Here is a 13,962-nt window from a genome sequence, read left to right as displayed (position 1 = left end):
TGATGCCTTCTTCTGGGGTGTCTGAAGGCAGCTACAGTGTACTTACATATAATAAATACATAAATCTTTTAAAGATTATTTAAAAAAAAAGCAGCAACAGCTTGTTTTGGCCCTTGCCTCCTCACCCTGCTCCACCTCCCTTCTGAAGCTTGACTGTGCTCCCCCCAACCCCTGTGCCACCTCTGCACCTCCAGAGGAGCACCTCAGCACCTCCAGGGGAGCACCTCAGCACCTCAAGGAGAACACCTCAGCACCTCCAGGGGAGCACTTATCCCATCCTCCCCTGACACTCTTTTTTTTGTGGGGAGTGGGCAGAACTATCTTAGTTTTCTTAAGACTTACTTACTTCTGTGTTTGTGTCTGTGTGAGTGTGTGCCTTGCATGCACCGGTATCGGTGGGGGTTAGAAGAAAGCCTTGCACCCCCTGGAACTGGAGTGAAAGCTAACTATGGGCTAGCAACAGAAGTCAGGTCCTCTGCAAGAGCAGCCACTGCCCTCATTTCTCCACAGCCCCCCGACCCCCTGTCTGTCAGCTTCTCAGGGATGGCTTCGCTGTAGCCTTTCTGTAACCCACATATAAACACAGATTCATGCTATAGGATATGTAATGTGGGGTCTGAGGATTAACATTAGTTGTTAAGATTGAAGTAAGGGTTGGACATGGTGGCTCATGCAGTCAATTCTAGAACTTGGGAGGCAGAGGCAGGTGAATTTTTGTGAGCTCAAGGCCAGCCTGGGCTACATAGTGAGTTCCAGGCCAGCCAGGGCTACATGGTGAATTCTAGGCCCTATCTTTAAAAAAAAGAAAAGAAAAGAAAAGAAAAAATGCAATAGGGGTGAAGATGGCTTTAGGGTGAAAGGTGCTTACCACCAAGCCTGAAGCTGTGAGTTCAATCCCAGGAGGGGAGAGAAAGGACTCACAAAAATCTTCTGACCTCGAGACACTGTGGCGTGAGCCATCAAGGGAAACAGGATTACTTGGCAAATGGATGTTGACAAACTGCTAAGATTGTGAATTCAGTGTCACCCGACAGATCTTGACATGGGAGAGATACAAAGGTGTTTGTTCATCTGTTTCAGACATATGCTCTTGGCAGGCAGCAGGTTCAAGGCTAACCTGGGCTACGTGAGATCCCATCTCAAAAAGAAAAAGGGGGCTGGGGAGCCGTCTCAGTGGGGCTGGGGAGCCGGCTCCATGGTGGAAGCATGAGCTACTCTAGAGGACCCAAGATCCAAGAGCCCACACTGGGTGGCTCACAAGTGCCTGTGACTCTAGCATACATGCGCTTACACACATAGAAAATTATAATGGTAGAAAAAAAACCAGTCTTTAACAATAGAAAGAACAAAGGAAAGTGTCTTCCAGGGGTGGAGAGTACAGTGGAGAAGAGAGAGAGAGAGAGAGAGAGAACTGTCACTGTCAGTGTCACAGGGCTGGTGGTGTGGGGTGAACCTCGGGGATGGTGGAGTTTAACTCTGGGGAACCCATGTTTCCTGCTGTAACAAGTTAGGGGAGTAGACACCTGCCACAGGGCACCATTGGCTGTGCCCTCTGTGCGCTGGGCTCCTGCCAGGCATTTACAAGCATTGGCTAGACTGTTTATCTTGGAAAGTATCTTGATGCCGGACAATGCTCTTTAAATGAATGGTGTCACGGCAGCTCGTGACAACCCCGTGTGACCTCGATAGGTGATTGTTGTCATTGTCCTCATGGGGTGACCAAGACATGGGTAATAATTCATATCCCTGACAGCTGATCAGGCAGGCACATTCCTTATTTATGTGTGTGTGTATGTGTGTGTGTGTCAGTGTGTGTGTGTGTCAGACACAAAAACCTTCTGGGTTCTGGAAATTTCTAGAGTCTGGTCTCTGGGGCGGCTCCACAGGTGTACACACAGAGATGTGCATGGAAGAGCTTCGAACTGGCCAATGCTCAAATTATGCTGTAAAACCCACTAAAGGCGGAGCTGGTATGGTTTCTCAGGCTATTATTCCAGCATCTGGAAGACTGAGGCAGGAGAATTGCAGTCCAAGGCTAGCCTCGATTACAAGAACTTATCTCAAAAAAAGGTGGTGGCATGGGGTCCAACGAGATGGCTCAGAGAGCAGAGGCACTTGCGGATAAGCACGGAAACCAACTTCAGTCCCTAGGACCCACAAGATAGGAGAGAACTAACTCCTGCAAGTTGTCAGCAGTTTCCATCAGGGAGGAGGGACAGACGTTCTTCGGTGGCCCTCTCCTTCCACACGCAAGAGAACTATCATCAACCTTATTTATTTTAGAAGATCTCATTTTGTTTGAAAATACTTGTGTGCGAGTAGGATGTGCACACGGGTGCAGTGTCTGCAGGAGCCAGTAGAGGGCGCACTGGAACCTGAAGCCGGAGTTACAGGCTGTTGAGGGTGGGAATAACGAACGGGTGCTGGGACACCAGAGCAGGAAAGGCTCAGCTGAGGAGCCGCCTCTCCCACCCTTTATCTACTCATTTATAGATAGCAACTCCATGTGTCGGCTTGGCTGGCCTAGCACTCACTGCGTAGCCCAAACTGGCCTCAAACTTGCAGCAACCCTGCTTCTGCCTCCTGAGTGCCGAGCTTCGACTCAAGCAAGCACCACCGTAACCAGCTTATGTTTCTGAGTGTGAATGTGTGTGTGACTCTGTGTGCATGTGGACGTCTAAGGTGGAGCCTCGGGTGTCACTTTTCACCTTAGACCTTGACATTGAGCTCCCACTTAACCTAGACCTTGCTGATCCAGCGAGTCTTGCTAGCCAGCTCTAGAGAGAATTCTGGACTTTTGATTTCTTATTAAAAACTCAGAAATTTAAAGAGTATGCTTTCGTTTTAATCCGAGGTGTGGGATAAGGGGCAGCGCCAGACCGTCTGTGGCAGCTGACAGATTTGCCTCGTGGTTTTGCCAGCTGCAGATAGTTTCTGTGATTTTGTGACGTTTGGAATTCTGGGAACTTTTCAGAGGGTAGATAAATGCTAGGGCTCTGAGAGGTGGGGAGGGTAGGGAGGGGTAGGTGGTTGTTGGTCGCTGTTGGGCGGGGTGGGGAGGGTGAGGTGGGGAGGTGAGGCGGGACAGGGTGGGGCGGGGCGGGGCGGGGCGGGGAGGGTTGGCTGCTGTTAGTAGTCTTGGTAGTGGTCGTGCTCAAAGAAGAAACAAAAGGAAAGAAATTGCATTCAAGGCGCGCTCTCTCTCCCCCTCCTCTCTTCTTTTTCTCGTGTCAGGGCTGGCTTACAGGTTCGGAGGTTCGGTCCATTATCATCAAGGTGGGAACATGGCAGCATCCAGGCAGGCACAGTGCAGGAAGAGCTGAGAGTTCTACATCTTCAGTTGAAAGCTGCTAGGAGAAGACTTAGTCTGAGGCACCTAGGTTGAGGGTCTTAAAGCCCACGCCCACAGAGACACACTTCCTCCAACAAGGCCACACCCACCAGTGCCACTCCCTGGGCCAAGCATATTCAAACCACCACAGAAATTCAGACCTGATTCCCAGTCCTCACCTTTGTGTAGAAAGCGTTTTACCCATGAACCACCTCTCTAGTTTTTCTAGAACATTCTTCACCCTGCTCTTTCTGCCTTGGGGTCTTCTTGTAGGAAGCCACCATGTTGATGCTCTTGGCCCATCTGTGTCAAGGAACCCAGAGGCAACAGCCAGGTTAATCAGCTTTCACAAACATGTGGGTAGCCTGAGGTAACAGGAAAAAAAAAAAAAAAAAAAAAGGCTTAGCCTGGCTCACAGTTTTGGACATGGGGTCTGTGGTGGGGTAGACTGCTGCTTTCAGGCCTCAGGTGGTGGGCGGCACGCCATGACTCCCTGGTTTTGGTCGCCTAGTACTGAGGTGGGAAAAGGAGGAGGAAGAGGAAGGTACTGAGCGGAGCATCTGAGGGCACACTGCCAATGACCCATGACCCCCACCGGGCCCCACCCCTCAAGGGTCCCACAACTTCCCAGCAATGCCAGGGAACCAAACCACAGCCCAACCTGTCTCTTCCTGTCTCCAGTCCCTGACCTCCGTCTTTGTCCTGGCCTTTTACTCAGGTGTTCTCTCAGAAACTCTATGAAGGAGCTCATCGGGACCAGCTTAGCAACGTGGAAGTCCCCTTAGTCTGGGCTGCACACACAACTCGTAAAGGTGCAGTTGGCAGCCTGAGACCCAGACCCGAACGTACTGTGCCCCACCCCCACCGCCATCTGACCCCTGATGTTAGCCTCCAAGAGCTGAGTAGACTTTTGTCACAAAGCTAGAGGCACCTCGGAAGTGGGAGCCTAAATTGAGACAATGCCTCCATCAGGTCAACTCATAGGAACGTGAGGAGGGTAGTCGGGAATGTTTTTTGATTGATGATTGACGTAGGAGTTACTACCCCTGGGTGGGTGGTCCTCGGTTATACGGGAAAGCCGACTGAGCGAGCCAGTAAGCAACCCCCTCCCAGGCCTCTGTAGGATGCCAGGAAATCCCAAGCGGCTCCTGCAGGAAAGGCCTGCAGTTTAAAGCTATGTCCACCAGGGGGCGCACAGCCCCTTTGTGTTAGTATGGCGGCCTGCTTTTGTGCTTCTCTGGGCCTAGCAGAACTCTTCTGTTCACAAAAGCTCTGCAGGAGGGATTCCAGGCCCTGGAGGGTCCGCTAGGTGACCGGAAGCTTAGTGGGAGAGGTGAGACATAGACACATATCAGAAACTTCTGTGCACTGTCAGCAACTCTGCTGGTCATAAGAAGCTGAAGAGAAACTTCCAGAAACGACATGTTCATTAATGTAATGAGTATTTCTTGGGCATCTGATGCACACTGGGCAGTGTTCTAGATGGTGAGGACACAGAGCATCCGACACTGGGGAGGCTGAGGCAAGGGCCTCAAAAGTTTCAGGCCAGCTTGTGCTACATATGGAGTTCCTATTTCAAAACGACAACAGCAAAGAGAAATAGAAAGAAAGGGAAAGTGGGGACCAGAGAGGCCACCAAGATGGAACAAAGAATTAAGTTCAGATTGTAAAGGGAGCACTGCTAAGAAATGCCACGGAGCCAAGTGTCAGAGCCTGTCACGTGTGTACCATGTGGCCTAAGAGGTGTGAAGCTCTGTAAAATGTCATCAGCACCGACTCTTACTGCAGCCTCTATCCCCTTCCATTTGGCCTGTGGTTCCCCCTACACACAAGTGACAGATGCTATTGTTCATTTCCATAGCAACCAGTCAAATGTGGTCCTACTGAGTGTGCACTGTGGTCAGAACGACTGGGAGGAGGAGACCATTGTCCATGGACATGTCTCCCCTCCCCTCCCCAGGGGGAAATCACAAGCTAACAGACCCAGATCAAAAAGCTGCTTGACTGGTCCTGCAGAGCTGAACCTATAAAAACAGCACGTGAGAGACAGAGGCAGGTGGGTCGAATATCTGAAACCAGCCTGGACTACATACAGAGAGAGTTTCAAAAACCTGGGCAGGGTGTGTAACTCATGAGGACCTTGTTTGTCTCCTGTACAGGACATGAATAAATAGACAGTGGCAGTTTCTCAGTTCATTAACTTGCCTGCTGTTCCAATTCAGGAGCCTGGGGTGGGGGTGGGGGGGAGGAGCACCTGGAAAGTCCCCCTGCTTCTGTTGTGACCCTTGAAATCCCAGCAGGACTGAGCAAGCAACCATTTCCCAGCAAGGCCAAGTTCAGGTTCTCAGGCTGGGGCAGCTTCGTGTACCCGGCAGAGCTCTGGGGCAGAGGGCTGTTGCGATTGGCAGAGTGGCGTGTGAATCACCAGAAAAGCCTCTGAGATAGTTTGACTAGCTGATCAGCACCCTTCCCCCACCCCCAGCATCCAGGATTCCCTGACAGGGGGAAGATCAGAGCCACCACTGGAACTCAAGGGGTCTGGCATCCTATGGTCACCCAGGACTCTTGCAAACTTCAGAACGGACCACGCCTACCCCAATGTGTTTGAACTTGAAGGTGATTTGCATTGAGATCCCATTTTCATGGCAGATGGTGACTCACAGACTCGGGTCATATCAGTCACACAATGAGAGAAAGGACTTTGACAACAGATCTGACCTGAGGCAGACCTGGGCAGGAGGTCAGATGGAGAAACGGAGCTTGATCTGTGGCCCAGCTGGTAGAGTTCTTCCATAGTGCTCAGGGGCCAGGCATAGAAGTATAAAGCAGCCATCCCAGTATGCTGACACAGAGGCAGAAGGATCACCAAGTTCAAAGAAATCTTCTGTCACGAGGCAAGCTCCAGGCTAGCCTGGGCTACTGTGCCTTTACTTTGAGCAAGGAGGTATCTCATGCTCATTCACCCACCTCACTCTGCAGACAGGGAGACATGTCCACCCCAGAACCCCGTTTCCACGCTGTCACCTTAAGGCGACCTCAGCTGAAGCCACTGTCTCACCCAGCACTGTCTCTAAACCTCCTGAAGTTCACTCAGGGCTGCTGTGAGCCAGCAGCTGGGGGAAGAGACCCTCTGAGGGCTGGGTCGCTTGAGGGGCTCCATCATCTCTGCTCATCCTTGTGGCCAGAAATCGGCATGTCACATGCCAAGGACTTCCTTCTGAGTGTCCTCTATGGACCCTACCCTCTTCATTCAATTTGAAGGTCTTCTATGGTTGGCTTGAGTTCTCTCTGGCTTCTGGTAGATTCTGACAGGCACTACCCTGGCCAAAGTATCTCTCATCCCTAGTTTTTCCTTAATGGCTCCCACAGATTGGCCACAGTCTTTTCATTAAGACTCAGTTTCAAGCCGGACGTGGTGGCGCACGCCTTTAATCCCAGCACTCGGGAGGCAGAGGCAGGCAGATTTCTGAGTTCGAGGCCAACCTGGTCTACAGAGTGAGTTCCAGGACAGCCAGGGCTACACAGAGAAACCCTGTCTCTAAAACAAAACAAAACAAAACAAAAATAATAATAAAATAAATAAAAATAAAATAAATAAAATAAAAAGAATATGTTCTATAGGGGTGTGGTGAGGTATGGGGGAAGGGATGTCTTAGCAGGCCCATGCCAAGGCACCCCCCCCTCCTCCCCCGAGGGACCAGCCACATGTACAGTACAGAATAGAGTTAGCCGGGCTATTGTTTACACTTGTCACTGCTCTTCAAAGCCACTACCTGCTGAGATACTCCAAACAGCTTCCTGAAGATCCACCTACAGGTTCTCACCTGTATGACAGGCTCCAAGAAAGGGGTGGTGGGGGTTGGGCCTCCCCCCTCTCTCTCTAAGCTCAGAAGTTTATTAAACTTGAGGGCTTTGATCAGAATACTTTGTCTTGGCCTTCTGTTCTTTCTCGCCGTCTTTTCTCTTACAGCCCCAGCCTGCCTTTCAGGAAGTACCCGGTTCGGTCACACTCACTTGTTAGTAAAGTCTCTTAATGAAGGGGCCACCTCTTTCCTGCTGTGACCCACACAAGGAGGCTGGGAATGCAGGCCCTGGCCTGGGCAGCCCCTTCCCGAACTGATGAAGATTCTGGAGGCAGCCAATGTCACTGTCCACTGCTCTCTGCTTTGCTAGTCTTTCTGCATGGGCAGCTTGTATGACCCTGGGCCTCAGTTTGCAGCTGTTTCGGGATCCTGTGTGTGATATGAGCCGGCTGCACACTAGGAAACTGTTTAACTGACAGAGGCAAACAGCGTCTCTGCTTCGCTGAGATTTCTGGCTGCCCATCTGTGGGCTCAAAAGCAGATTTCTTCTCCCTCTGGGACCAGGAAAGGGCTCATCTGTTGTCTGCAGCCTGCCACACGTCCCTCAATTTACCGTCCAAAAACCTCTCCATCCTGGGCTCTGCCCTTTCACGATTCTCTGGGATAAATTAGCCAAAGATAGTGCTTTGCTGTGTGGCAATGAAGTGGTTCCCTCAAACTTCCCTTGGCCACACAGCAAGCTCTTTAAGCATTGGGTCACCTCTCCAGTCCTAGTCCAGAGGGATTTTTCTAAGAGGGGCTGATGGTAGCTGCTCTTTGCAGCGAGATGAGGTATAAAGCCGATGGCTCTGGTCTCCTCGTCCAGTCAGTGAGTCAACCCCAATAACGTTCCCTGCAATCCATCGACAGATCTTCTTGTGTTTGGGGTGTGTTTGTGTCTCCTGTGCCATGGAGAGTGAGGTCTCTACTCTGATGAGCAGGTAATCTGTTTATTCCCATTATTGCTTGATGCCTCTCAAGTTCCCTCCCAAGTCATGCCTCCCTGTCAGTCCTGGAACTAGCAGTTTCCCAGAAGGAGAGAGGTGCCCTCTGCCTGGGATGAGACAGCGGCATTGCTGCCTTGAAACTCGGGTTTAACTGGAAAGAGTCAGGTTATCCCAGTAATGATTAAAGTCTCTCCCTGGCGAGGGCTAAGGCCCTACCTCTAATCCATAGATCAAGAGTTAAAGAGTGGGGTGTGGCGGCTCATATCAGTAATCCCAGGACTCAGGAGGCTGAGACAGAAGGATCGCAAGAGTTTATGGTACCTGTGTAATACATTGTATCATTGAAAAACAAAGCTCTCCTCAGCACCTCCACAGACACAGGAAAGGAAGGCCCTCTGGTCCTTCCTTCTTCCTTTTGTTTGTCTATGTCAAGGTACATTTCCCAGCCCATGGCTGAGAATAAAGGACTTCTCTTTAACAGTGTACCACAACGGAAGGGGCTGGGACTCCCAGGAGCTTCGCAGGGAGGTAAGTGTCCTTGGTGGACTGGAATCAACCAGTTTAGTTGCTGGAAGTGGAAGGGGTTCCAGCTAATCCCAAGGGAAGGAGTGCGGGCTAGGATGAGTTAGACAGTTTCCAGAATGAGGCAGGCTGGCTCAGCATAGCTGTGCTGTAGTCAGTGGGGCGTCCCTGTGACCCGTGTCCCCGCACGTGGCTGAGAATAAAGGACTTCTCTTTAACTGCGCCCATTCCTGCAGGAAAATGCCCCCCCCCACCGCCCCCGGCTCATCTCTTCCCTTGAAAACAGGGCCAGGGCCACCCCTGTCAGATCCACATTACCCTGAAACAAAAGTAGCCCAGGCTAGCCTTGAATTTCCGATAGCTGAGACTGACTTTGAACTTCTGATCTTCTTGTCTACATTTCCTGGACGCTGATGCTGGATTTACAGATGTGTGGCTGCCATGCCTGGCTCCCAACTGACTGGCTGGGTTTTGAATGTTTGTGTGTGTGTGTGTGTGATGTATATATGTGTGTTTATATATGTGCATATGTGTGTGATGTGTGTGCATCTCTGTGTGTGTATCTGTGTCTGTATGTGTGATGTGTGTATATGTATATGTGTGTGTACATGTGTGTATGTATATGTGTGTGTACATGTGTGTATGTATATGTGTGTATACATGTGTGTATGTGTATTGTTTGTACTGGCTAGTTTTATGTCAACTTGACACAGGCTGGAGTTATCACAGAGAAAGGAGCTTCAGATGGAGAAATGCCTCCATGAGATCCAGCTGTAAGGCATTTTCTCAATTAGTGATCAAGGGGGAAGGGCCCCTTGTGGGTGGGACCATCTTTGGGCTGGTAGTCTTGGGTTCTATAAGAGAGCAGGCTGAGCAAGCCAGGGGAAGCAAGCCAGTAAAGAACATCCCTTCATGGCCTCTGCATCAGCTCCTGCTTTCTGACCTGCTTGAGTTCGAGTCCTGACTTCCTTTGGTGATGAACAGCAATGTGGAAATGTAATCTGAATAAACCCTTTCCTCCCCAACTTGCTTCTTGGTCATGATGTTTGTGCAGGAATAGAAACCCTGACTAAGACAGTGTGTGTGTGTGTGTGTGTGTGTGTGTATGTGTGTTGCGGGTGGGGAGATACATCCCAGGTGGAAGGATGCGGATGCAGAAGTAAATTTGAAATGTCTCTCCTTAAGAGCCATCCATCCTTAATTTTTGAGTCTCCCATTGGCTGGGAACACCCAGAGTAGCCTCCCGCGCTGTGATTATAAACTGCTGTGGCTATACTTAGCTTGGGATTTGCTGGTTGACATGGTTGACATGTGATTGAACCCGGGTCCTGTGGATGTGTGGCAACTGACAGAGCCGTCTCACCAGCGCCCGTTTGATTTCATTCTGCCATTACTGTAAGCGTCGTTGAAGCGTTCTACTGTTCTGCGCTTCACGTTCTTGATGTGTGTTCTCGCAAGAACAACTTCATATAGTTTCCATGGTAAGGGTTAAGAGAGCAGTTATGGTTACCCATGGGGTTATACTCCTTCAACCCCAGCAGTTGGAAACAACAGCAGGAGTCTCTCTGTGAGTTCAAAGCCAGCCTGGTCTACTTAGCAAGTTCTAGGCCAACCAGGGCTACATAGACAGAACCTGTCTCAAAAATTAAAAAATAAACAAATAAAAAACCCAAATCCTGGGGCTGGAGAGATGACTCAGCGGTTAAGAGCACTAACTGCTCTTCCAAAGGTCCTGAGTTCAAATCCCAGCAATCACATGGTGGCTCACAACCATCTGTGATAAGATCTAATGCCCTCTTCTGGTGTGTCTAAAGACAGCTGCAGTATACTTACATATAATAAATAAATAAATAAATAAATAAATAAATAAATAAATAAATAAAAACCCAAATCCAGGCCGGGCATGGTGGCTCATGCCTTTAATCCCAGCACTTGGGAGGCAGAGGCAGGAGGATTTCTGAGTTCAAGGCCAGTCTGGTCTACAGAGTGAGTTCCAGGACAGCCAGAGCTACACAGATAAACCCTGGTTTGAAAAACAAAAACCAAACCAAACCAAAACAAAACAACCCAAATCCAAAACAAAAGAGCCATGAATGGAAAGGTTTGAAGCACAGGCCTGTAGATCCATAGGTTCCCCTTGAGGAGGAGAGGGGGAGCCCTTAGAAATTGAGGTTGGTTGTTAGGGATCCGAGTTAGAGCCAGACCTTGAGTCTGAGTACCCCAGGAAAAGGACAGGAGGGTGTGTTGCCAGTTAGCTCTTTGCTCTGAGGTTAAGAAGAGGCCCAGCCTTATTTCTATATGCAAATTCCATTGCCAGCCTTACTTCTATATGCAAATTCCTTTGCTGGGTGGGGACAGAGTTATTATGAGGCAGCAATGCTCCCCACTGTTCTATTTTGTACCTAAGTTAGCAAGCTGTATTCTTATTATTTGTGCACTTCTAGATATTTTTTTTTAGATTATATATATATATATATATATATATATATATATATATATATATATATAAATGATTGCCTGCATGTATGTCTGTGTATGTCTGTGTACCACATGTATGTCTGGTGCTGATGAAGGTCAGAGGAGGGTGTCTGGACCCATTGAACCTGAGTTACAGATGGTTGTGAGCCTCTTTGGAAATTGAACCTGGATCCTTAGGAGGAGTAGCTAGGGCTGGTAATCTCTGAGCCATCTCTCCAGCCCCTTGTGCAATTTTTCTGTCTGTTACATATTTTTGTTTTTCAGTTACTGGGGCTGGAATCCAGGTCCTCACACACACTAGGGTGTGCTTCGCCCTGAGCCACACCCTTACATGGTGTCCTATATCTTTTTTTTTTTTTTTTGGTTTTTCGAGACAGGGTTTCTCTGTATAGTTCTGGCTGTCCTGGTATTCACTTTGTAGACCAGGCTGGCCTCGAACTCAGAAATCTGCCTGCCTCTGCCTCCCAAGTGCTGGGATTAAAGACATGTGCCACCATGCCCGGCCGGTGTCCTATATCGTATATTAAATAAAAATGTCGTAAAATAGTCCCAGTCTCCCCTCTTCCCACTTCTGCCCGCTCTCTTTACAGCATCGGTTGGGAACTGTCCCTATCAGAGTCCCTTTGTCAGGCAGGCCTGGGCAGGTATGTGGGACTTGCCCTGGGAAGGGGCTCAGCTTGGTTTAGGCTCAGTTCTAGGCCTTTCTTGAAAATTTTTTTCATTTTTGAGACAGGGTCTGTGTAATTTAGGCCAGCCCTGAACGTAGTATATACCAGAGGCTGGCCTTGAACTTCTGATGGCTCCTGGCTCCACCTCTGGCATGCTGGGATTATAAATGTGCACCACCACACCCCACTACCTTAGTATCTTTTAAATTGGGGTCCTTTGTACTCATTTTGTATTGATCTCCACACACACCCTGTTCCTCAGATCCCTGGCTCTGTCTCTATGCTGCAGACTAAGACTTGATCTTGGAGGAGCATTGAGGGACTCTGATGGGAGAGGTGCATGCTGACTAAGCACAGGAGCTCCCCTCCTGTGAGCACTGGCACACAATACAGGCATGTCTGGGGTGGGATTGGCCAGTTTCAGGCAGATGCCTGAACAATGACCCCACACCTGCACAATGGGCCCACACCTGCACAGTGACCCCACACCTGCACAGTGACCCCACACCTGTACAATGGGCCCACACCTGCACAGTGACTCCACACCTGCACAGTGACCCCACACCTGCACAGTGACCCCACACCTGTACAATGGGCCCATACCTGCACAGTGACTCCACACCTGCACAGTGACCCCACATCTGCACAGTGGCCCCACACCTGTACAATGGGCCCACACCTGCACAGTGACCCCCACACCTGTACAGTGACCCCACATCTGCACAGTGAGCTCACATCTGCACAGTGACCCCACACCTGTACAGTGACCCCACACATGCCCCTCCATTGGCTTCTTTTTGATGTGATAAAATACACACGACAGAAAGTTTATCATAACCTTTTTTCAGGGAGAGGGAGGGACAAGATCTCACTATCATTAACTGGTCTGAAACTGGCTATATAGCTATGTGGCTTTAAACTCACAGAGATCTGCCTGCCTCTCCCTCCAGCATATTGGGATTACAAGAGTACATGATTAAATTTGGCCAAAATGTGTGTGTGTGTGTGTGTGTGTGTGTGTGTGTGTGTGTGTGTGTGTGTGTGTAAAGGACATTTTCAAAGATTTATTTGTGTGCATGAGCATTTTGCTTACATAAATGTATGTGTATACCTGCTCAGTGTCTGTAGAGGTCCGTAGCATCCCCTTGAACTGGAATTAAATCATCACATGGTTGCTGGGAACTGAACCTAGGTTCTCTGCAAGAGCAGCCAGTGATTTTAATCACTGGGCCATCTCTTCAGCCCCCCAGAGCTATTTTGGGGTGGGGTGGGGGGGACGGTAGGACAAAAATGACAGAGAATGGTCAGGCCTTTGTCTCAAAACAAAACCAAAACAAAAAAAAACCAACAACACAAAACAAACAGACAAAAAACTCAAAAAAACAAAACCAACAAATCCCCAGGAAGTTGGCTGTTGGGAATTTTGGGAATTGGAAGTCATTTTTTTTTTTTTTTTTTAAGATGGTGCTGTCTGTACACATGGAGGCTCCAAGAAAGCTTGGCTTTCAATTTCATACGCGGGACAGACATGAAGCTGGTTTCTAAGCGCTAGTTTCGTTCAGGTACAATAAGGAAGCTATCAACTGAAACTGTGCGTGTTTTTTCTCCTCTCTCTCCTGGGTAGAGCGCTTCCTATCCCTGCCACAGCCCAGAGGAGCGGGAAGCAACCTGGGCGGGAAGCAACCTGGTGGCCAGCCCTCCTCTCTGGTTGGCTGCCTGTGAGCTCAGCTCTAGGGAAACAATAATATAAACCCAGGAGTTCTGGGTCCCTCTGAGTAGTATCAGCAGCTACAACAGCAGCTTCTTCTCCCTGGACGTGCTGGAGCTGACCCACAAGGGACATCTACTTAATAGGAACAATGCCCAGATCAAAGAATCCCAGCCAAGGGCTGCCCCGGGACAGCAGCGACCTATGTGGTCTAAGGTAGGTTGAATCCTCTCTTTTGGAACCAGGGCAATGGGTGGTATTTCAGGGTCCCAAAGCAAGCTGGACATAAGAGTAATAGATCTGAATCCAGACCTAACTCTGCTTCTAGCTTGCTGGTCTTCCTAGGATCTGTTTTTCTTTTTTTTTTTTTCTTTTTTTTGGTTTTTCGAGACAGGGTTTCTCTGTGTAGCCCTGGCTGTCCTGGAACTCACTTTGTAGACCAGGCTGGCCTCAAACTCAGAAATCC

General features: G+C 49.4%; 1 protein-coding gene across 1 annotated transcript in view; it reads left to right on the top strand.

The window, feature by feature from the left end:
- The first annotated feature begins 13,647 nt into the window (after positions 1–13,647).
- Bnip5 (BCL2 interacting protein 5) overlaps positions 13,648–13,962 on the top strand; it is an 18,426-nt gene continuing 18,111 nt past the window's right edge. The window contains exon 1 of the mRNA XM_021221887.1: positions 13,648–13,712. Within this exon, the coding sequence (XP_021077546.1) occupies positions 13,648–13,712 (65 nt within the window). The remainder of the gene's footprint in view (positions 13,713–13,962) is intronic.

Source organism: Mus pahari, chromosome 21 (assembly GCF_900095145.1).
Source record: "Mus pahari chromosome 21, PAHARI_EIJ_v1.1, whole genome shotgun sequence".
In the NCBI taxonomy this organism is placed as follows: Eukaryota; Metazoa; Chordata; class Mammalia; order Rodentia; family Muridae; genus Mus; species Mus pahari.
This window is presented reverse-complemented; position numbering and strand designations above follow the sequence as displayed.